The sequence below is a fragment of the Stegostoma tigrinum genome, chromosome 32, assembly GCF_030684315.1.
Source record: "Stegostoma tigrinum isolate sSteTig4 chromosome 32, sSteTig4.hap1, whole genome shotgun sequence".
NCBI lineage: Eukaryota > Metazoa > Chordata > Chondrichthyes > Orectolobiformes > Stegostomatidae > Stegostoma > Stegostoma tigrinum.
Genome location: NC_081385.1, coordinates 23,847,845 through 23,872,500, shown reverse-complemented (window position 1 = coordinate 23,872,500; position 24,656 = coordinate 23,847,845). Strand labels below are relative to the sequence as shown.

The 24,656-nt window shown below is 38.6% G+C and overlaps 1 protein-coding gene across 7 annotated transcripts in view; it reads right to left on the bottom strand.

Moving 5' to 3' along the window:
* The window catches only part of LOC125466825 (galactosylgalactosylxylosylprotein 3-beta-glucuronosyltransferase 1-like), a 171,329-nt gene that overhangs the window by 18,235 nt on the left and 128,438 nt on the right, over nt 1–24,656 (bottom strand). For all 7 annotated transcript variants that reach the window (XM_048561896.2, XM_048561897.2, XM_048561895.2 and 4 more), the window contains 3 exons: nt 19,052–19,194; nt 15,964–16,478; nt 5,696–5,992 (listed from right to left, as the gene is read on the bottom strand). In XM_048561896.2, the coding sequence (XP_048417853.1) occupies nt 5,696–5,992; nt 15,964–16,478; nt 19,052–19,163 (924 nt within the window). In that variant the 5' untranslated portion in view covers nt 19,164–19,194. The remainder of the gene's footprint in view (nt 1–5,695; nt 5,993–15,963; nt 16,479–19,051; nt 19,195–24,656) is intronic.

The following is a 24,656-nucleotide window of genomic DNA, read 5'->3' as shown; positions in this document are numbered from 1 at the left end:
ACACAAATCTCTTGCTTAATATTAGGACTTGAATATTCCATATGTTCACTTTTTTTTAAATGGGATGTCACTAACTGGGCCAGCACTTATTGACAATCCCTAATTGTCAGAAGGCAGTTGAGACAATTACAATGGTATGGGTCTGGAGCCACATGTAAGCCATACACAATAAGAATGGCAGTTTCCTTTTGTAAACGATAATGGCAAAACAAATGTTTTTTACAACAATTGTCTCATGGTTGCTACAAGACTAACCTTTCATTCCAGATTTTTATTCTACCTCGTGGGATTCATATGCTCGTCTTAAGAACATTAGACTGCATCTCTGATTTAGTCCCATAGGAGTGAGTTATAATGTATTAGTCTGATTCTTTTTATTGAATAAAAGCCGTTGAAAGTTAACAAAAAGTGAATGTAAATTATCTTTGTTTTAAAAAATGCTTTAAAAGCTATGAACATAGTACTGGTAGATCAGAATGAGGAAATGGACAAATTTGTTGAGAATCCTTTCTCAGAAAAGTTCAAGTAAAATAACCCCTCCAAAACATTAAGATATCTTTCTGTTATGTGCTGCCTGTGTGCACAATGTTCTGTAAAAACAATTGAAGTTCATTAGGAAAATAATTTCAAAAGTTAAACATTATAGCAGATAAAAAGCAAACCAGGAATGTGATATTGTAAACAGAGCACAAACATGAATAATGCCAATTTTAGAATGTATTAGTGCCACTAGATTTTAGCTGAGCTAAATAGGTATGTATTCACTGGGCCCATACAGAGTAATTTGTTTCTTCCTCATAGCGTATGCACCACCAGTGTCTGGACAATTTCATTTTGACAAATTAAAGTGCTATGAAAATGAATGCTTCCAGGCTTCCAAATACAGGAGCTTGGTGCTTTAAGCTCAGAATTGGAGGAAATAGGATGCAAACTTTTAAAGAATTGTTGCAGTGGAAAGGTGATCAAGGAGAAAGGTGATGTTTGATACCAAAAAGATTGCTGATGATACTGAGGTCATGGTGCTATAATTTATGTGTGTATTTAATGCTTTAAGTGACAGCCTGTTTCACTATAATATTCTGCTAGAAATTATATTATGTATGTGATCTGTAAAAGAATGAATTTAAGTACAGTGTTTTACATAAATCTTTAAAATTGATCACTTATTTTTCATAGGTCATCTTTCCCCAAAGTCACCACAATCTCTTTTTACTTCCTTGCAATGATTCTGTCTGTATTTATGCATTAAGATTGGAGAGGTGAGCTTGTATTAAATTAGCACAAACATCAGAGAAAGGCAGCTTCTTGGCTGAACTGGCTATTTAGAGAGCTATAGGCGTACCAGTTCATCTTTTGATGGATAAGTAGGGTTTCAGGCATGTAGAACCGCTACGTGAAATTTCCTTTCCCATCAATTTTCTCCCCTCCTCCTTTCTTTTTCAAGGTTCTCATTTTATACTTGAGTCATCCAGGATCAGGGAAAACATTACTGTTCATTCGTGGACTATATCTGTGTGACTAAAGGAGGCATCACAACTCAATCTCAACCAGTGGTCCCAAAAATGGACTTCCATCAATTGATTTTGGCAATTAGGAATGGAAATCTGACTCAACCTTCCTCTCCCTAAACACGAGAGCCAGTTGTTGCTTGACTGGCATTGACAGATGAGATAAGGGAACACAATACAGAAACAAAACCTACCTTTTCTCATCAGCTGAGCCATTTGCTGCCCGAGCTAGGAAAGTGCTCCAAATATTTTCTCAGAGGCAACACCTAACAGATGCTTTAGCAACAGGCAGTAGGTAAACACAATGTTATTACCTTGAATGTTTACAGCTTTTGACTTTTTTTGTGAGGGACACTGAATTCTTTTGGAACTTCTGCATGTGTAGTCAACCCACCAGTAACCAGGCAAAACTCTAAACCATGAGTCCAAAGTAGAACGCCTTTGAGTATGAAGGATAACTTTCAAAACGGAGATTGGTGTTCACTCATTTTCTGTGCTTCTATTCCTACATTTCCACATGATATAAAATGTTAGGGCATCTTGCAAATATGGGCTTCCCAGCATTTATTTGATGCCTGTCTCAGTGTTGATACATATTATTTAAAAAAAAACTCCATTTCCTGGCTTCTTCTGTATACTGCATCTCGGCTCAGGTCTCATTATGAATAAGAATCTTCCACATGGACCAGGTTGAGTGTCCCATGAACATGCCTGAAAAGCAGCTTAACAAGCTGAGGCAGGAGCGTGACAATTGGATCTCTTGTACCTTCGAGGTTTTCACTGTTTCCTCAGCAGCAGAACTAGATGCTATTTCTCACCCTCATGTTGAGCCTTACATGTTGCCCTTCCCTGGTACGACTGTTTGGCTTGGTTTAATATCAGAGTTGCTGCACATTTTAAGGGGTATCCATAAATATAAATACAATGAACATATAGAGCAAACTGTCGACCAAGTGCGGTACAATTATTCTGACCACAATTTCAGTAAGGCAAGTAAGCAAACAGAAACATGCCAAATAGATATAATTAGATATAAGGTTAGGTGGGTTGACCATGCTAAATTGCCCATTGTGTTCAGGGATGTGCAGACTAGCCATGGGAAATGCAGGTTTACAGATACAGGGTAAGGGGGCATAGGTATGGTTGGGATGCTCTTTGGAGTGGTGGTGTGGACTGGATAGGCCAAATGGCCTGCTTCCATTGTAGTGATGCTACGTTTCTATGACAAGCTGTAAGTAATTTCTACAAGGAACAAAATGTTACGAACAATTAAACTTTTGCTTGATTTGGCAACAGCCCAAATGGCAGCAATAGGAGTTTTCAGAGAAGACAATGGAACAGTAAATGGAATAAACCATTTAATTTTCTGCAGACGTTTCAAGCTTCCCAGCGTTTGGCTGTAATCACCTCCTTAGTTTAAGGAAAATGACAGAAAAATTGAAAGGCATTCTAGTGACTGATTTTGTAAGCACCCACTTATGTCCTGCATTTTCTGAAAAGTTATATTTTCCTACATGTCCTACAAGTTTTTTTCTCACAAAGTGCCGTGGGGTAGTAATGTCAAAATTGATGCTAGACATCAAATCTCTTTTTTTCTCACCTTCCAAATGTCTGTAGCTTGTCAGCATCATTATTGTATCCTTGTAGTTTAGTCAAGGAATTCTCATAATTTAAATTAGCATTGTGTTAGTGAAACCCCTTGCTCTACCTTTTCCTTCTTCATTCTTTCATGGGTATTTATTGCTCATCCCTAACTGCCCTTGGTCTGAGTGGCTTGCCACACCATTTCAGCAGGCAGTTAAAAGTCCAATAAAGTTTAATGCAGTTGCTTGTATCAAAATGCGACAAAATATGTGGCATTTCGGGCAACATGTAAGGCTCAACATAAGAGTGAGAAGTAGCAACTAGTTCTGCTGCTAAGGAAACAGCAAAAAATGCCACATAATACTTTTCGTTAAGCTATCATGGAGCATTTGGCAATAAATCATGAAAAGACTGGCAGCCTGTGTCTTGACTCTTCCATATTTCCAAACAAAGCAAACACGTCAAAACTGAGACCAGTCCATCATTCTATTAGGAGGGGAAAGGATCAGAATATGAACCATCTCACAATTCTTCCCCTGGCCATCCATCTGGCAGCTAATTTAGAAAAGGGAAAATAATAAAGTTTAATAAAAGGAACATTCTCAGTTACTGATTTTATATACAGAAGATAATGCTGCTGTTTTTGAGCCTAACTAAAAATAGCTTTCTGTAGTCACATGCATGGTGTGTGCTAGAATTTTGGTAGATAAAATTCTTTACATTATTTTGCATTAATGACTTTATAGCATTACATGAGATTAACTATAAATTGTTTTAAAATTTTATTAGATAACATTGCCTGAGAAATATTCTGATACTATTAAAAATGATATGAGGTATCTGAGGTACATTAATTGCTATCCAATTATAACACACTAGTCAACTTATGGAGCAATCATAATAATTGCTAACTCCATAAACTCCTCATGATAGCACTCATTAATACTACATTTTCTAAACATAGTTGGACTGAACAGCACTGCTTTGAGCATGGAGATGAATGTATAATTGATTCAGCTTTGGCTCAGTGATGGCATTCATACCTAGTCAGGTGACCATGAATTCAAGTCTCACGCCATATCTTAGTGTTATATTGAGGGACTACTGTATTATTCAATGAGTTGACCCAGACTATCCACTAAATAGCTCAATGGGTTTCAGGACAATCCACTCAAAATCATCAAACCAGCTCAAAGAAATGCAGATTTGTAAGCACAGATTGCAGCCATTGTGAATTGAGATATTTGCTATTTTGTACAGTTAGAAGAATTATTTCACAATTTGACCCCACCCACATCGCTGATCATTACCCCCACCTCCATAATCACCACTAGTCATAACCTTCCAGGCCCTTAAGGAGGCTTTTAGAGTCATAGAGATGTACAGCATGGAAACAGACCCTTCATTCCAATGCTGATTCATTTGGGTACAGGGCGATGTTTACAAACTATTGTAACATTCTTTTTGACTCACAAGACACTGACTATGATTCAATAATTTTTCTATGATTGTATGAACATAGATTCCAAAATAATAGCAAATGGTTCTGAATTTTTTGAAGTTACTTACCAGTGTTCGAGGCCAAATTATTAAACTGCTTGCAAGACACTGGGATTAAAAATATCTAGCTTAGTCAAGACTTTATATAGGAAGAAATATTAATTAAAACAAAACTTAGAGAGAAAGACAGGTGTTCTAATAATTTACTTGATTCTGCTGCTTCTTGGCATATTTTATATCTTCTGACAGGCAAATGTGTTCAAGTAGAAATGTGAGAGAATTAAAGAAAAAGACTCTTCTCAAAAGTACTTCAATTTTTGGCCGAATTTTAGTCCTGACTATTGATTGTGTTCTAATGCCAAACATTACCCAACCCTCAGTGACAAACAAACTTGTTAAACCAAGGCTCAAGCTGTTCTCTCAGGTGGATTTGGACAAGTGTTGGGGTAGTGGTAATGTTACTACTCTAGGAGGCCAGAACCACAAGCTAAGATTCTGAAACCAGATGTGTTTGAATCCCACCATTGCAGGTGGTGACATTTGAATTCGCTAATAATCCAGAATTTAAATAAAATAGCTAACCTAACGGTGACCATTGACCCCTCTCGATTATTGTGGAAACCCATCAGGTTCACTTAAATCCTTTATAAGAGAATCTACCATCCTTTATCTGCTCTGGCTTATATGTAACTCCAGAATTACAGCAATATGGTTGTCTTTTAACTGCCCTCTGAGCAATTAGAGGTGGATAATAAATACTGACCTAATCAGGGACACAGAAAGTATGAAAATCTCATACCAATATTTAAAGAATAGCAGGGCAGTTCTGTCAGTGTCTTGTCCAACATGTGTCTCTCAGACATTATTTTAAAAGTCAAATTAACTAACCTATTATCACAGTGCTGTTTGGAGACCTCGGTAGTGTGCAAAATTATTTACTTACAAAAAGCAGTGACTATATTTCAACAAGTAATCATTTATTTGTAAAATGCTTTGGATGTCCTTTGGGCAAAAATGGTGCTAAACCAAAGTCCTCCTTTGCAATATACAGGCTTTTCTCCAACCTGTACAGTAGATGCAATTTATACATATATAGGATCTACCTTAGTGCAATTGGCTGCTTTAGGTTCCAGGTCATTTAGTGTCACTAACTCTCGTAGAAGACTACTTTCTTGATAGCCACCCTTTACTCCACGTAGCTTGAAATAAGCTTGCGGTCTCTGCAGGATTAATCGAAGGTTTATTGCAAACCCTGCCATATCAATGGCAAACGGTCTGTGTGGATCAAACACTGTTTTCCATCCGTAAACTTTTCCCATTGCATTCACTTTTGGAGATTCATAACGGAGTCCGCCCACGAAGGCAACAGGCCAGACTGAGACTTTCCTTGTGGCACGCATCTAATGGAAAGTGGGGAGAAGAAAAGAGTGGTGACATGTTCTGTTCTCAGATATCAAGTCAATAGAATTGCTATCAAAATACATTTAAAGGCTTAGTCCTTTATATATTTTAATTGCAGGTAATGTGTTATGGAAACTTCAAATTGAATCTCTCTTTAGTCAGCATGGTTGGAAGATGTGACTCGAGATCAGAATTCTCTCACTTTGTATATGTTTCACCTTCTCTTTAATGTCACCAGCCATACAATATCAGTAAAGATATTTAAGTTTCCAGTTAGCCAGATGGCAATAAACTCATTGTGTTTATGAGTATTGCCTTTTCTTAATCCACATGCAATGTGGGTGTCACTGGAAAGGCCAGCAATTGTTGCCCATTCCTAATTGCCCCTGAACTGAGAGGGCCTTTTCACAGTCAGGTAAAAGTGAACCGCATTATTACCAATCTAGAATTGCATGTATCACAGACCAGCTGAAGATTGCAGATTTCATTCCCTGAAAAAAGACATAAATTATCCAGATCACTTTTTAAGATAATTGGTGGTGGTTTCATGGCACCATTATTGAGAACAGCCTTATATGCACACTTATTAATTGAATTTAAATTCTGGCATGGTGGGTTCTGAGTACAAACTTTGAATGTACATCTATAACTTTGACTTCTCAACCAAAGAGGAGAACAAAACAAAATGATTACTTAACAGTGCTGTTCCACAAGCAATTATTGGAATGTACATATGCATGTACAGTAAGTTGCAATGTGATGTGTCAATATTGTATTTTTTATTATCCTATTTGTTTGTTTTTATGGATCTGTAACATAGGCTTTTGTCCTTCCTTGAGTTTCCTCACCACTGTTCCACCTCAGTCCTGAAACATTAGATCACTGAGTTGGATATACATCATTGAATCTTATGTGGAAATCAGTAACGAAATACCAACAATTGACGATTCCAAACCTGAACACAATTTTAATCAATGTAATGTTGAGAGATTGATTCTGCTTGTGGGAGTCCAAGGACCAGAAGGCACAATCTTGGAGTAGGGCATTGCCCATCTAAGACAGACATGAGGAGTTTTTTTTCTTAAAGCGTAGTGAATCTGTGAAATTTTCTACCGCAGAGAGCTGTAGGGGTTGAGCCTTGGAAATAGGCAGATTTTTAATCAGTGATAAAATCAAGATTATGGGGATAAGCTGGAAAGTAACCAACAGCCCCCCACCCACCGGCAACATCCCATGACCAACCCTCCCTCTCATCCCCGCCTCCTCGAACTGACACAACCTGTCCATCTTCACACCCACCTATCTGCTCCTCCCACCTCACTGACCAATACCCATCAGTTCCTACCTGCACTCACCTATCACCATCCTACCTACCTTCCACAGCACCACTCCTCCTCTCTATTTATTTCTGAGCTGCCTTCACCTCCCCCATTTCTGAAAAAGGGTCCTGATGCAAAGCGTATCAATGATAATGGGAACTGCAGATGCTGGAGAATCCAAGATAATAAAATGTGAGGCTGGATGAACACAGCAGGCACAGCAGCATCTCAGGAGCACAAAAGCTGACGTTTTGGGCCTAGACCCTTCATCAGAGAGTGGGATGGGGTGAGGGTTCTGGAATAAATAGGGAGAGAGGGGGAGGCGGACTGAAGATGGAGAGAAAAGAAGATAGGTGGAGAGAAGAGTATAGGTGGGGAGGTAGGGAGGGGATAAGTCAGTCCAGGGAAGACGGACAGGTCAAGGAGGTGGGATGAGGTTAGTAGGTAGGAGATGGAGGTGCGGCTTGGGGTGGGAGGAAGGGATGGGTGAGAGGAAGAACAGGTTAGGGAGGCAGAGACAGGCTGGACTGGTTTTGGGATGCAGTGGGTGGAGGGGAAGAGCTGGGCTGGTTGTGTGGTGCAGTGGGGGGAGGGAACGAACTCGGCTGGTTTTGGGATGCGGTGGGGGAAGGGGAGATTTTGAAGCTGGTGAAGTCCACATTGATACCATTGGGCTGCAGGGTTCCCAAGTGGAATATGAGTTGCTGTTCCTGCAACCTTCGGGTGGCATCATTGTGGCACTGCAGGAGGCCCATGACTGCTCAAAGAGGATCCCCCTCGCTCTCACACACCACCCCACCAAACTCCAGATACAACGCATCATCCTCTGACACTTCCGCCATCTACAATCCGACCCCACACCCAAAACATTTTTCCATCCCCGCCCTTGTCTGCTTTCCGGAGAGACCACTCTCTCCGTGACTCCCTTGTTCGTTCCACACTGCCCTCCAACCCCACCACACCCAGCTCCTTCCCCTGCAACCGCAGGAAATGCTACACTTGCCCCCACACCTCCTCCCTCACCCCTATCCCAGGCCCCAAGATGACTTTCCATATTAAGCAGAGGTTCACCAGCACATCTGCCAATGTGGTATACTGCATCCACTGTACCCGGTGTGGCTTCCTCTACATTGGGGAAACCAAGCGGAGGCTTGGAGACCGCTTTGCAGAACACCTCCGCTCAGTTCGCAATAAACAACTGCACCTCCCAGTCGCAAACCATTTCCACTCCCCCTCCCATTCTCTAGATGACATGTCCATCATGGGCCTCCTGCAGTGCCACAATGATGCCACCCGAAGGTTGCAGGAACAGCAACTCATATTCCGCTTGGGAACCCTGCAGCCCAATGGTATCAATGTGGATTTCACCAGCTTCAAAATCTCCCCTTCCCCCACCGCATCCCAAAACCAGCCGAGTTTGTCCCCTCCCCCGACTGCACCACACAACCAGCCCAGCTCTTCCCCTCCACCCACTGCATCCCAAAACCAGTCCAGCCTGTCACTGCCTCCCTAACCTGTTCTTCCTCTCACCCATCCCTTCCTCCCACCCCAAGCCGCACCTCCATCTCCTACCTACTAACCTCATCCCACCTCCTTGACCTGTACGTCTTCCCTGGGCTGACCTATCCCCTCCCTATCTCCCCACCTATACTCTCCTCTCCACCAATCTTCTTTGGTCTCCATCTTCGGTCCGCCTCCCCCTCTCTCCCTATTTATTCCAGAACCCTCACCCCATCCCACTCTCTGATGAAGAGTCTAGGCCTGAAACGTCAGCTTTTGTGGTCCTGAGATGCTGCTGGGCCTGCTGTGTTCCTTCAGCTCCGCACTGTGTTATCTTAGCCATAATGTAAAATGCTTTCAGGTTAAAACTGCAGAATTGGCAGTCTGTTTTGCACCCTATCAGGTTTCTTCCTTCCTTAGAGTTAGTAGAAAATAAAATCGTAGGGTACGTAATGTGTTGCTGACATGTTTTTGTTCTCACATATGGTGACGAAGAGCAATTTGTTTCTGTTACCCCTCTTAATGAGGATCTGCTCTGGCTGCACACAACAGAAGAGCTCAGAGTTCCTGATTTGATCAAGTGAGTACTGTGTCCTCAGTTCAAAACACCAAAACCTCCATTTTATTTTCTGTCTGTGAAATTTGCTGTGCGTAAAAAGTCACCTCCTTCACCTACACAACAACAAACGGTTTCTGGTCAGGTTTTTATCTTAACTACTTCAGTGGTATTTTGCTTCAAGATGTTGATTTTGATTAGAGTTTCACAGACGAGTTATCCAGCGTAAGGTACTGCAGCTAAAGGGGTGGCATTGTAACTCAATGACAACCCATTCTCTTACACAGAGTTAAACTCAGGCTTGAAGAGTGTCTGTTTGTTGTTGTGGATGAATCCTTACATTATCCGACATATATTGTCAAAGAAGAGTCAACAGATTCAGCTTTGATGACAAGACTCTTAATGCTGGTAGAAATAGCATGATAACTCTCAAAGATGCAAAGTTAAGTGCAATATTAGTGAAAAATAAATTAGGAGAATAGGCTACACTTGTCATTGTCTCATTATCATATTTAGCATTACACTGGCACTGTGGGCTATAAAGCATTGTGAATTATGCAAGTTACATTACATATTGTTATAATCCTAATGGGTTGAACATTGTTTTTTCAAGTTGAGGCATAATGGTTCATGTCCGATTGAAAGTGTAGATGAGCTTGTGAAAGCCAACCTTACAGCATTATTACTGACTTGGCTATCGTTTTGAGGTAAAGTATTTCTGCATGTCATCATAAAATAAAAGTCATCTGTAATGGGTTGAAACACAACTATCCTTCAAAAAATGTACTAAAAGGCTTCTAACATTCAGATGGAGATAGAGATGGCTGAGACTAGAATCTTAAAGTGGACCCAGAAGATTGATTTTATGTAGTTGTGTGCGATTAAAGCACCAATTGCGTTTTTGACATTCAAGTGAATGCCCCGTGGGATTTTTCAATAATGACCTTAAATCTGGACTGCATTATGTTGTAGTAGGAAAAATGCACTTTGTTCTTTTATTGAGAAATATGAAGGAATATCAATGACTGAGTATAGGACATTAACAATGGTAAAAGAAAGACTTGAGATAACAAGGTTAATCAAGAAATAATGTATGGTTTATGGCTAGCTTGAAAATAATATATCTAAATTAATGTCAGTGGAAAAGAACAGTTTATTAATATTTAGCAGAAAAGTGCAAACGAATGCCTCAAGTTAACATCAAAATAAAAGCGATATGGGAGGTATCACAACTCTAAGTAGTTTATTTAAAAAGCTGTGTAAAATTGAGTTATTTTCAGTAATTGATACCTTTGACTTGAATAAGCAAGTGAGGAATTAAATTATGTTTTGTTTAATTATGGCTGGTTATAAAACAGTTTCTGCAGAGAATAAGCTAATGGGAAGGTCAATGTAAAGGTATTGGTTTATGGTATTACGGTTGCTGTTTGATGGCTCAAACTAATATAAACTTAGGCTAAGCATGTAAGAATGTTTTACAGAAAAATAAAGGTTTCATTCAAAGACACCCATATATTGTGAAATAGTTTGAGTTTGTAGCAAAGTTTTTAGTATATACTTGGAAGTAGGCTCTTTATTTAGTTTTGTCATCTTGTCATTGTTTTAATTTTTTAAGATGTATTAATTGACACATTTAGGATGATAACTATTCACTGGGAGGTGCAGGAATGACATCACTGATGCCACCTTATCTTGCTCAAGTTCTAGGGAAAATACACAATGAGAAAAATAAGCTGTTGTAAAAGGCACAAGCTTATAAAATGAATGGCATGTTAATGAATGAGTGAGGAGACATTAAAAAGTGGCGTCATAAAGATCAGCAGTACATTTAATGAATTCAATCAGAAATTAGATATGTTACTTCGCCAATTCTAGATTGACTATGAAATTTTCATGTAGTGTTGATGCATTAATAAGCCAGTTAGAGTTTAAAATGCCTTTGATCATGAATGGAGCATTGTGACTAGTACAGTTAAAAAGGCCTGGATTTTGATGGTTTAATACACAAAAACATAAGACCAAAAAAGAACTCCAGGCAACAGATCAGAATCAGAAACATTGCCAACTCAACCAATAATGTAAACTAGCGTCCCAACATGGATAGGCTGAAAATCATGAACTTTATTTTTGTTTTGCACTTGTTGTGATGAACATAACAAATACTGTAAAATACACATGAGGACTACTAGTCTTCAGATTGGCAGCCTCAAACTCTATCCAAGTTAGGTCTTAGAATTAGGGTTAAAATGCATCACAAAGCCTGGCAGTTGGATGAATCAAATAGGCACGCCAACTGTTGAAACCACATACATTAGAAGTTGCATAAAGGTCACTTCTTGACACATGCATGTTATTGATGAATGTAGTATGTGTTGCATAAGAAACATTTGTAGACTCATCAGATCCTTGCACCATCTCTCTATGAAGAAATTCCATGTCCATTAATAACTTCAGCTAAAAATTCCAATTAATTTTATCTTGAAGGCAAGGAGTAGAATTTCTGTTTGCTAACCTTTTGTATGGAAAACGTGTTTCATAGCATATTCTTTCACAACTGGAACACCTCAATGCCCTCACCCATCAATCTCCTATACTCAGGGGAATACAATCCTGTCATCACAATTTAGTCCTCTAACTTCCTGTATAATTCTGGTGGATTTGTACTGAACCCTCTTCAACATCCATATATCTTTCCTGATATGTTCTTAAAACTGACTGCAGTGTCCTGGGATAATGGGAACTGCAGATGCTGGAGAATCCAAGGTAAAAAAAAGTGTGGAGCTGGATGAACACAGCAGGCCAAGCAGCATCTTAGGAGCACAAAAACTGATGTTTCGGATCTAGACCCTTCATCAGAAAAGGTCAGTGTCCTGGATATGATTTGAACAAGGCTTAATGTGAAGAATGAGTAGCAAGATTTTCATAGTCTTCTGTCGGTGGAACATATTGAAAGTTCCTTAACTTTGATGCCTTGTTATCAGACCAAATTAAAACCTTCCTCCATTTCTAGATCCCAAATGACCCATTCCTTTTAGGCATGATTGCTTCTTCCTTCGTTACTATTACCACATGGGAATCACAAAGGTCAGAATGGAGCATGCCATTCGGATGAAAATAAAGGATGTAAAACATATAAACATTTATTGTATATAGTGAAACATTAAAATATATGGCTAAGTAAAATACCAAATGATTTCACATGTTGTCTTTGAAGGAATAGATCCATTTAATTGCCTGAGATACTTAATTAAATTTGGAGTTACTCAGTCCTAACTAGCTGCAATTCCAGTCATTCTGAGTTTCTGTTTCTGAGTTATACATCATTCTATACATCTAATTGTAAGAAGTGTATACTTTTGTTAATATGCAAAATCATAGGAATATATGAACAGGAATAGGCCATTCAGCCTTTTGAGGCTGTTCTATCATTCAATGAGATAATGGCTGATCCATGGCCTAACTCCACATCTCTGCCTTTGGCCCATATCCCTTAATATCTTTGCTTAACAGAAAGTTATTTTCTCAGAATTAAAATTAACAACTGATCCAGCATACACTGTCATTTGTGGAAGAGGATTGCGTACATCCACCACCCTTTGTGTGTAGAAGTTCTTCCTAATATCTCTTCCGGATGATGTTATCACAATTCTTAGACCATGCCCCCAAGTTCTAGAACCCTCAACAAATAGGAATAATTTCTCTTTATCCACTTAGTCTTTTCCTGTTTATATTTTGACAACTTTAACCAGACCATGTCTTTATCTTCCTAATTTGTATAGCTTCTCCTCATAACTCAGCTACTGAAGCTCATATTTCATTCTTGTAAAACTACATTGTACTCCCTCCAAGGTCAATATGTCATTACTAAATAAAGGCCAAAGAGCTGTGGATGCTGTAAATCAGATATAAATACAGAAGTTACTGGAAAAGCTCAGCCGGTCTGGCAGCATCTGTGAAGAAAACATCAGAGTTGACATTTTGAGTCTGGTAACTATTCCTCAGAACAGGAATGTTCATTCCTAAAGGTGTGATGCTCTGATCTGCTCAGAGTACTCAATGTGGGGTCTAACCAGCGTTTGCATCCTTATACTGCCGTCCTTTAGATACAAAGACCAGTATTCCATTAGCTTTTTTGATGATTTTCATGTTATTTTAAATGCATCTATGCTTCAAAACTCCTAAGTCTCTTTGGACATCCAGTATATTGAACTTCATACCATCCGGAAAGTAACCTGATCTATGGATTCTCTGTCCAAATGAATAAAATCAAAATGAAAAAAAAAATTGTTTGATCATGTAAGCTATTCTAACTAACCAGAGGTTATTTGGCCCAACATTCCTATCTATCTAGGTAACATGGATAATCATTCTAACATGAACCTCTATCACATGACTGTCAGCAATGTTAAGTTCTTTCTGCTGCCTTTAGTAAGACAAATCAAGTATTGTTGTGAGAATTCTGTGGCCATCTGTTTTATTTCCAAACAGATATGACTCCAGATCCTCTTAGAGATCAATCCTAAGTTAATAACCAGATCTTGGATTCCCTTTCATGTGTCAATCGTCCTATTGCTTGTGTTAGGTTTATCGGGGGAAGGGCAGGCGGAAGATACTTTCTCACATTCAAGCCTATATTATGTTATATTCTCTCCTGTGGCCCTTTGTTCATTATTAAGGTTCATAATTCATTCTTAAGTTTCACTATTTTGAAGACTGCATCACGTTTCTTTTCAGCCTCTTCTCTCCAGGAAAAGGTAAGCCTAATGGCTTGAACACGATTTATGTATCATTCTCCCGAATGCAGCATGTGTATGTGCAATATTGGTATGACCTTGTTCAGACTTGAGATCCAATGGTTTGCAGATGCAGCTGATCAGAATTTGAGTTTATCATTGATGGATTCACACTAACAGGATATTTTCAGCTTCTATGTTCAACTACTCTTTCATCTTAAACAGACTTAATACTTCTTTATTCATTAATTGGGTGTGGGCATCAATGACAAGGCCATTATTTTTTGACTATTCTCAATTGTCCATGAGACACTGGTAATAAGGCCAACTTCTTGAAATACACAAAGCAGTTTGATACAATTTAGTGGCTTATTTAGGAGACCAAGTAAGAGGCAAATCCATTGTTGACTGGAGTGACACATAGGTCAAACACAGATAAGGACCGCAGATTTCCTCTCCTTTGGATTATCAATGAATTAGATAGTGCATTTCCAAATCACACAGTAGTTTCAGAGTCATGACACTAACATTATTTTTCCAGGTCTATTTAGTCAACCAAACTTAAATTCCCTAGCTGCCATGTGGCATTTGAAGTTTCATCTCGGGACAAATAGATTAAATTCCCTACAGTGTGGAAACAGGCCCTTAGGACCAACAAGTCCACACCGCCCCTTGAAGCATCCCACCCAGACCAATCTTCCGATAACCCACATACTCCTGAACACTATCGGCAATTTAGCATGGCCAATCCACCTAGCTGCACATCTTTGGACAGTGGGAGGAAACCGGAGTACCCGGAGGAAACCCACGCAGACATGGGGAGAATGTACAAACTCCACACAGACAGTCACCTGAGGCTGGAATCCAACCTGGGTCCCTGGCGCTGTGAGGCTGCAGTGCTAACCACTGAGCCACCATGCTGCCCCCATAGTTGAGTCAAGTAATCACTTACTGGCAATGCCTATGCATTGTCTACATTTGTCCACATTATTTTAGACCTTCAATGTAATTGAACCAAGATTTTCTGAAAATTTTTTTGAATTCTCAATACTTTTCCCTTTCTAACCATCCCTATAGCTTCATGTCATCTCCAAACTTAGTTAAACTATTTGACCTAAACCCTATTCCATACCAGGTTCGCTCAGAAAACTCAAAGCAAGTTTGTCAATGTGCTTTAGCTATTTTGTCCAATCAGTACCAGACTTTGTCTTTTGTTGTTAACCAGTTTTTAGTCCACCTGGCTAAAGTAGAATTTGTTCATACTCATTGACAATTCCTACTCCAGTCTCAGATATGGAACTTTGCTGAATGCCTTTGGTAATTCAGGTAAACTGCATCTACTAGTTACTGATGTGTAATGTATTTTTAAACCAATGGATCAATGTGGGAAGATATATCACAATAGCATGAGGATAAAATGGGAGATATTTTATAAATATGTGCAATTGATACAGAACCCTTCTCTAATGTTGAGAATTTGCAGGCAATATGCGTATGAATTTCCAAGCAAGGTTTTATGTCATTACTGTGTGCACAGGAAATTACTCCTCTGAGTGTGTACACTAGAGAATGCAGCTTTTGGGGGATAATCATCTAATTTACACAAGAGACATATGCCAGTTGTACAGCTGATGTTTGCAGCTGAGGGAGGATGTGAACAAATGAAGACTGCAAATGGAAACAGTACATGTTGCACAACATACAGAAGGAGTGCTCAAGCCTACAACCTCGGGATTCAGGATGATGTTTTTAAACAACATAATTTCTGCCAAGGCTTGAGACCTAATCTGAATCTGCACGCAGGACACAAACCTGTCACCTGCTCTAATAACAACCAGCCATCACTTAGAGATCGTGCTTACCTCTTCAAACAACTCTAAACTGTAAGTGTTGTCATCATCTGCGAAATATATGATCCCTTGCTGTGTGTTGTTTAAATTGAACATTTCCCGAAGCCACCTCAGTGCCAGGTTTCTTTGCATTGTGCCACGTGGGAAACGAGGGTCCCGAATATCTCCTCTCAACTTGTAACTGCGTGGTGTCTCTACATTCAAGTGTGTGTAGTTAAGGCCCGTCTCCTTGAGGAGTTGGGTCACCAGTGTTGTTCTTCTTTGCGCATCCTCCACCACAATCCAGTGGAGGTTAGGCACATGAAGTAGTGTGTTAGCAACCCTTGTGAGTTCTGCCTTCTGTACAGGCCTGCTGTAAGTTGGAGTGATAACATGAATTGTGGGGAGGATATCTGACCAGGGAGGAGGCCGTGTATAAACATACTCTGTCCTGATCACCTCCACAATATCCTTATCTGATGGACAATACTCCTTGGAACCTGACGACTGACCAATATCTCGGTGGTTGCCATTCTCACTCCCAAGATCTGAAAAACAAAGATAATTTTTGGTTATGTTTTTGCTAGCTTTAAAATGACTGAATACACTAGTTTCTGATTTTCATCTGTGTATTTTGCTGACAGCAAAATGTGAACTCAGACTCGATCACTAGATGGCATTCCACATTACTCCATCTGCTGGTTGTGTTGTGTGTATCATATTTCTGTGCAGCATGATGTAATTTATAATGATTACACTTGCATTATCAGATCAAAATAAATAAAAGTTCTTCAGCAAAGGAATTATTTTTGAAATACAACAGCTAAAAGCAGTAATTGCAAAGAAATTGTTGGTTCTGTTATATCTGAAGAAGATAAAGTGCCGGAGAAACTCAGCAGATCTCAAGAAGAGTCATATTGGAGTCAAAGCGTTAAGACTTTCTTTCTACAGGCAGTGCCAGACCTGCTGAATGTCTCCAGCACTTTTTCTTTTTATTACAAATAGCAGTAGCTATTCTGGATTAGAGAATGAATAGCACTTTGGTTTGGTGACATTACTTGTCTATCAGGAGAAGCCCAAATTCTTGGTAATGGTTTTGGATCTTTAGCATCAACATCATTGACCAGATTGAACTTTTCCTTATTACCACAGGGTAAGATGGTTGCCAGTGAGGATAAAGGTCTTGATTTACAGGTGGCTATAGATGGAGAGGTTAGATGGGCAGATCAGAGGCAGATGGAATTTAACCCTGATAAGTGTAAGGTGGTGCATTTTGGAAGAAGTAGCAAGACAAGGAAGTTTCCAATGAATGGCAGAACAGCAATAGGTGACAGACATGTTTAACTAAATCAATTGCAAGATGGAAGCCAGCTTCAAAAAGGTTTTGTATAGGCCAGTTAACTAAATTTCACATAACTCCACAAAAAAGAGCCTGAGATTTAATGGTAAATTAACAGATTTATTTATTAGATGTGAAATGGGTAGCTCAGTTGACGTGATGGTTAACATGTGATTAGAATAATTCAAACAGCACAGTTCAATTCCTGCTCTGATCAACGTAGATTTGGGACCTGCCTCCTAGCCTTGACCCTTGAAGTGGAAGACTATGACAAGCCACCTCTGACTAAACCAGCTCAAGATGGAGCACCAGCAGGCAATGAGCCAAGGACCTGCCAATGGGCAGACCACTGAGGAATGAATATGCGGAGGATCATATCAAATAGACACAATATCAGCAAGCCAGAGAATCAATTTGCAACAACTGAACAGTAAAAGATTGATTTGAAAATGTTATGCTTGTAATATTATATAAACCATACTCAGGGTTACCATAAAATTTAATTGTATCGGTGAATTAATTGCAAGCAATCTACATTTCTTACATATACTTAGAGGAGATAATGTTCATTAGTTTAAAGCTGCTAAATGATCTTTTGTTCCATGGGATTAATTGATTTGGGGTTGCATCAGGCTATTGCAAAAATGAAATGTTGGAAAATATTTGCAAGTTAATTCAGGAAATATAATTCATTCTTGTACTAGGTTTCAGTCAACCTCACCTGGAACACTGGGGTTGAATTTTCTACAAGAGTTTCTTCACTCATTTGCCTTAACTGTCTATTAGTTATCTCTGATGACTTGCTCCTCACAGGACATTGCCTGGCTATTCGTGGATACCGGATGGATGAGGATGATGGTGAGCTGAAGTCATGTTATATGACAGTATAGGACAGATTGTTGATCTAACTGGTCCTTTTCGTCTTTCCATGCTCTAATTTTCTTTCATCCACCAGAATTTTCACTACACTGCAGTTCTGTTTCATTTAGCTGTTGACTGGTACTGATTAATTTTCCAATTAGCTGTATCTCACACTGATGATCTGATATTTAGTTTCCAATGTTTTCAGTTACATTTACACTCCAATGGAACTTCCTTTTTCACATTTAATTACTGTTCATATTAATTCAACCTCTCCTTTCAATTAGACTATCATTTGCCTGATATTTTCACTGTCCTGAAGCATGAAGAGGAAAGTCCAAAAGTCAGGATCTCTCACTTGTAACTGGAACTGTTCAACATTTCTTCAATAATCTGAGCAGAAAGAAAATGTTCATGGAATGTGGTCAAATTTCATCACTACACTTCATCACCCAGGCAATAGAGAAAAAAATCTGTATAACTAGAGTGCCTATAAGAAAGTAATTTTAAACAATTGAGAAAAAAATGACTGAAATTTTAATGAAATTTCTATATTTCTATGATGCTTAGTTCAGAAATATTCCATTAATTGTTTCAACTTTTCTACTAAATGTAAAATGATGGCTGTTGCCACTTTCCAATTACGTAGAAATGGCATTGCAATATTAGCATTTGCAGGATATTTATTGGATATGTTAGCTTATATAGTTATCACGTCCCTTATTACAGTAATCACAGAAATATCTTATGGACAAGGTAGCTTTTTGACGTCTCATATTGCATCACTGGATGACATTTTTCAGACCCTGACATTTCTATATCCAGAGGACAATTATAGAAAATCTTCCTTAGTGCTCCTTTCAGAAATCACTTTACAAACAATGAGCAGTTTGGGTAATCAGTAAAGCTGCCATCACTTACCCTTTCTGAGGGCTAGCAGAGGTGAGATGGCGTTTTGGTGCCAAACTGTAATAAGCAGAGTCCAGGGTAAAACAATCAATACAATTGCGAGGATGTCCCGTCTCTTCGGCATCTCCAAGGTTGGTCCTACATTTCTTCATCACCTGCCACAAAATGACAAAATTGTCAGAGCTACATATCATTCGATGGAAAATAAAGCTCAAAATACTCTACACAAGTTACACACAACATTTTTGCTTTACATGCTGTTTGATGGAAGATTTCAATTACAGCATCTCTATTTTGGAAATGTGCTTCTGGTGTAAAGCTAGGGCTTAATCTCCCACCCACACATTCCACATTGCTGCATTGACAGTTTCTGTGCTGCAATTGCAAGCAAACTGGGAATTTGGGCAAAGGAAAGACCACAGCATGAACTGCTCCCAGCATTCCCAGGGTGCACTTTAAAGAAGCAGTAATGGAATTTTAGAATATGGTTGCTCTCTTTTCATCTTTATTCTGTGCACATTTGGGGAAAAAAACCTTAGAATGACGGTGTGAGCTTGGAGTAATGTGTATATCTGTATGCATGGGATGATGGAATGTTGCAGTGGGTGCACAATACAGGAAATGTTTTTTCTTTATTCATTCACAGGATGAGGGCATTGCTGCCAGGCAGTGTTTATTACCCATCCCTATTTGCCCAGAGGGCAGTTAAGAGTCAATCACATTGCTGTGGGTCTCAAGTCACATATAGGCCAGACCAGGTAAGGATGATAGTTCCCTTCCCAAACGCACTTTAGTGAACCAGGTGGGTTTATCCTGACAATCAGCAATGAATTTATGGTCATCATTAGATGCTTAATTCCAGATATTTATTGTAGGTCTCTGAATTAACAGTCCAGTGATAATACCATTGCGTTTTAATACCACCCTTAATAAGTACAGATGCAATCTCAATCTGGATAAACTCCAAACCAAAATCAGTGCGGCAATAACTCAGTAGAGTGTGTGTCTTAAGGAATCATTATTCTTAAGTTTTAGAAGACAAGTATGATATTTCATACATCTCAATTTTGGGTTTTCTGGTAATGATTGTAAAAAAATTACTTAAATAGGGTACCTGCATGTTATTTCCCAAAATATTTGATGAACTAATCATGTGGACCATATGTACAAATAATGCAAAGGCAAAATATTGCAGATACCGGAACTTTAAAGCAGCAATAGAAAATTTTGGAAATGCTCAGCAGATTTGCTGAGAAAGAAACAGGGTTAGCAGAGTCCTAATAGTAAGTTATTGACCTGAAACATTAACTATGTTTTATCTCTCTCTACATGGATGCTGCCAAAGCTGCCCAACATTTCCAGAAATTTCCATTTTGATTTATTTATGATTTAACGTTTATTGGAAGATTTAGAACGCAATGGGCCGGTGAACCAATGTAAAATATTTTACATCTCTTCAACTAATGTATTTTAGCTGTTGTCATCACAGCTTAGCAAATATCACCTTCATTCAGGTAAGAAGTTACATTCAATGTGCAGACCTTTTCATTTCTGACTCTGTTACCAATAAACCATTTCAAATTTAATCAGTCAGGGTTGAACACAATACTCTGATTGTCTAAACATTGCATTTTCACATATCATTGAGTCATCGCTGTTACAATGCACAGGGCATCAGCGCACAGCAACTGAACTAAATCCAACGGGCTATAAAAGCAAAAATAAGACTTTTCTGTCTTTCAAAGCCAAGATCAAGCAATTCTAATGGATGCCTATTTTAATTCTACTGGTTGATGAGAACAGGCTGATTTATTTGGAGTTCTCAAACTAACAATGGTGTTCTTAAATTACTTATCTTAGTCCTACTGATTGGTTTTCAGGACTGTCTGCCTGTTGTTGCTGGAATAATAATAATCAGGGTTGCTTGTTTTTCAGTGTGGCCCTACAGTGAGTTAAAATACTGAGCAACTCTTGGGGACTATACTTCAAACATTTTCATTCACACAGGTACCAGTTGTTGGCTTGAACTCTGATTTAAAAACTGAGCAGTTCCAGTCACCATAATGAATGCACAGGTAGGTCATGTTGACTATATAATGAAAACTGATAACTATAACACTAATTTAAGACTGGTTAGAAGATTGGAGAAAAATGGCAGATTTTCAAACGCCAATTTGAATTGTCTGGTTTTCGTGTAATTCATCATTTGGCAGCTTCTGCTAGTGGACTGAAGACACCAAGTGACCAATTGTTTGGGGACTAATTCCAATGAACAGATTTAATGGAGAGGGTATTTTAGTTATTGTAGACTATTAAGCAGTCCTGATGATTCTAATGTTGGACAAAGTGACCCACGTTAGGAATATCTACTCCTCGTGCTTGTTACCTATTGATTGAAGTCAGGTTGTATAATGAGATTCTGATCATAGTAAGTTCAGATACAAAGATACACAGATGACTTGAATGCTGCCATTGATCGTCTATGTTCAGACATGAAGAATGCACATTGACATATTGTAAAAAAACCCTCACTGTGGAAAGGATACGAATGGAAAGGATACATGAAATCTGCTGAAAACAAACTGAAGTATCACACCATGTGAACATATACAAGTAGATGCTAAATTTATGATTTATTTTGTGTAGCAATCGTAAGAAATTATACTATGCAGCTTTCTTGGAAATGAATGGTCCCAATAAAAACAATCTTACTAATATTAGACTGGATCTTGTTAGAAAATAATGATTGGCGAGGGTACCAGGGAAGGCGATGGTCTAGTGGTATTATTGCTGGATTGTTAATCCAGACACCCAGAAAATGTTCTAGAGTTTGAATCCTGCCATGGCAGATGGTGGGATTTGAATTCAATTAAATAAAAATCTGGAATTAAGAGTCTCATGATGACCATGAATCCATTGCTGATTGTTGGAAAAACTCATCTGGTTCACTAATGTGAACTGCCATTCTTACCTGATCCAGACTATATGTGATTGCAGACCCACAACAATGTGGTTGACCATTGACTGCCTTCTGGGCAATTAGGAATGGGCAATAAATGCTCCCATGAAAGAATAAAGAAAAAATAGATAATTATCAAAGCTCAAATCAACTAGCAAATTCAAAGATTAATAAATGTATCTTAAGTAGCAAATTTTTACAACTTGTTGGTTAAATTACTTTGCTACACTAGCTACAGCAGTCTCTCACACTTAGCCTCCACTTTATTTTTAAGAACTTACTGGATATGTGTATTAACTATTCATTAAGCTCGCCTCAGAAATTTTACTCTGATCAATAGCAAGGTAAGTATGTTGTAAAGTCAGTCAGCTGCATGGGTCCAGAACCATTAAAACTGTCCAGTCAGTTGAAAAATTGTTGTTAGAGATTTTTACACTTAAAGATTTTTTTTTAAGATCTAATTTTTCTTTTTTTCATTCCCACTCTAAATCCAACGTTTTTTCCTTCTCTATTTCTCTTTCCATACCTGGCTAGAATTTATTTTACTCAATTCAATTTACATCCCATTGCAGTTGTTCCCCTGTTAACTTCTCAATCATTAACTCATGCCAGTTAAGGATATATCACATTCATTGAGGTCCCAGAAATGTTTTTGTCCTTGTTGTAAAATTATCAGCTCACACTTCAGAAGCTGAAAAGTTGATGGTGGAACTGAGAAAGCCAGAACCATCCTATATGATGATGGTTACTCTGATGAGGCCATTTTTCACGATAAATTTCTCACTGGCCCTGATAAGTGCCCAGTCAACCTCAGGTTACCCTGTTTGTATAAGTATGTCAAAAGTTTGAGCAACAGTTGAAGCTAGCTGTTTCACATTGCTATTTTGGAGTATCATCATGAGTGGTATCACCACTAAGAGGATAATGCCCTTAAATCAGAAAGACTTCTCACCTTTCAAATAAATGAGTTATGATGTCTGTTAATTTCATTTCTTTTGTGATGCCAGGTTCTGATCCCAAATACTAGCAGATCTTATCAAACAGCATATCCCTTTGCCTGCTTGCAACAAACAAATACTGACCATACTCAACCGGCCACACTGGCCAAACTTGCAATAGCTTCCAAACATAGGATTTGATTTTGCAATTAGCTAATAATTGCTCGACAATACTGGATGTGCAAAGAATCACGTTGACAGCTAATTAAGGATTGTCAGCTGGGCTCGCAATATGACACACTTGCATTAACTAGAAACTACATATACTGTATACACAGGGGCCTGTTATTTGCAGACAGAAAGAACATGTGCAAATATTGCAGTAGTGATGAGCTGCCTTCCTAAACTGTTGCAGTTCATTGGATGCAGCTAAACCCACAATGCTTGTCGAGAGAAAGCGAGGATATTTGATACAACTCATTCTGCACATATTCCAACTCAACAGAGTAGGTGACAGCAATTTGCTGGTTTATTTCTCAGGGCAATGCACTAACTAATCAGAGCCAACCCATCTCGTTTAAATTTTAAACAATGGCTGTTGAGAATCAATTATTTTTAACGATTCCATTCTCTACAGCAATGCCTCCAACAAAGATTGGTATTTTTGCACTTTGTCCTGAAAAGTGCAAGAAGGAAATGTCAATAAAATGTGAAATTTTCAGTAATATTCATGAACATAAATACCATATGTTGCTACGTTATATTTTCTTTCCAGGTAGTAGTAACCTACTGTTTGTTTGAACTCATGGAATTTAATGCAGGGTGGTCTTCATCTTATTGAAGATTATCTTGTGCGGAGAATGCAAGGGGCCAGGGGAAATATAAACCACAAATGAACTTCAGCCTAGAGATGCCATTAACTTGATGAACCAAACAAGGTGACTTCTCAGGTGGTCATCCCAGATGTGGAACATCTGCAAATGAGAATGCATTTAGAGATTCAAGAGGCATTAAAATGAATGGGTGAAGAATGATGGAAAGTGGGCTTGGGATTTGACCCTTTGCAGAAATGATAGCAGAATCCCTTTAATGCCAGTATATGTAAAGAAACTAAGGGCATTTGTGGCACAGTACGAATATACCTACCTCTGGGCTAGAAGACCTGGATTCAGTCTCATCTGCTTCAGAGTTGTGTTATAACAAGTCTGATAAGGTTGATTAAAGAATAATCTGCAATAAGAAACTCATAGGTTCTGGCATTAGCACAGCTTTCAGAATAAAAAAAAGCTCGGTCAGTTAGATTCTGAAGGAACATTTCTGTGAACAGGAACTTTTTCCTCCCATCTATAACATTCAAGGATATGGGACAAATGCGGGAAATTGGGATTACCACACTTTTAATGGTAGTTATGCCAGCGCAAATTCAATGGGACAAAGGGCCTTTCTGTGCTGTATGAATCTATGAATATATGAATTATTCTGACTTCTAGCCCCTCCTCCACTCCCATTCCCACAATTAGCAAAGCCTCTCACATCACAGTTTACAAAGAGCACAGAAGCAAATGCACTGTGGAATGACATTACGCATCTACAGAAGAAAGCATTTTCCAAAGTACACAAACAAAATAAAGTGTAATTTCACGTTATGTAATTCTAGATTCTAGATTGGTTATCACATAGTTTAAACACTTAGATATACAGTAAAGTGGTGTTTAATCTG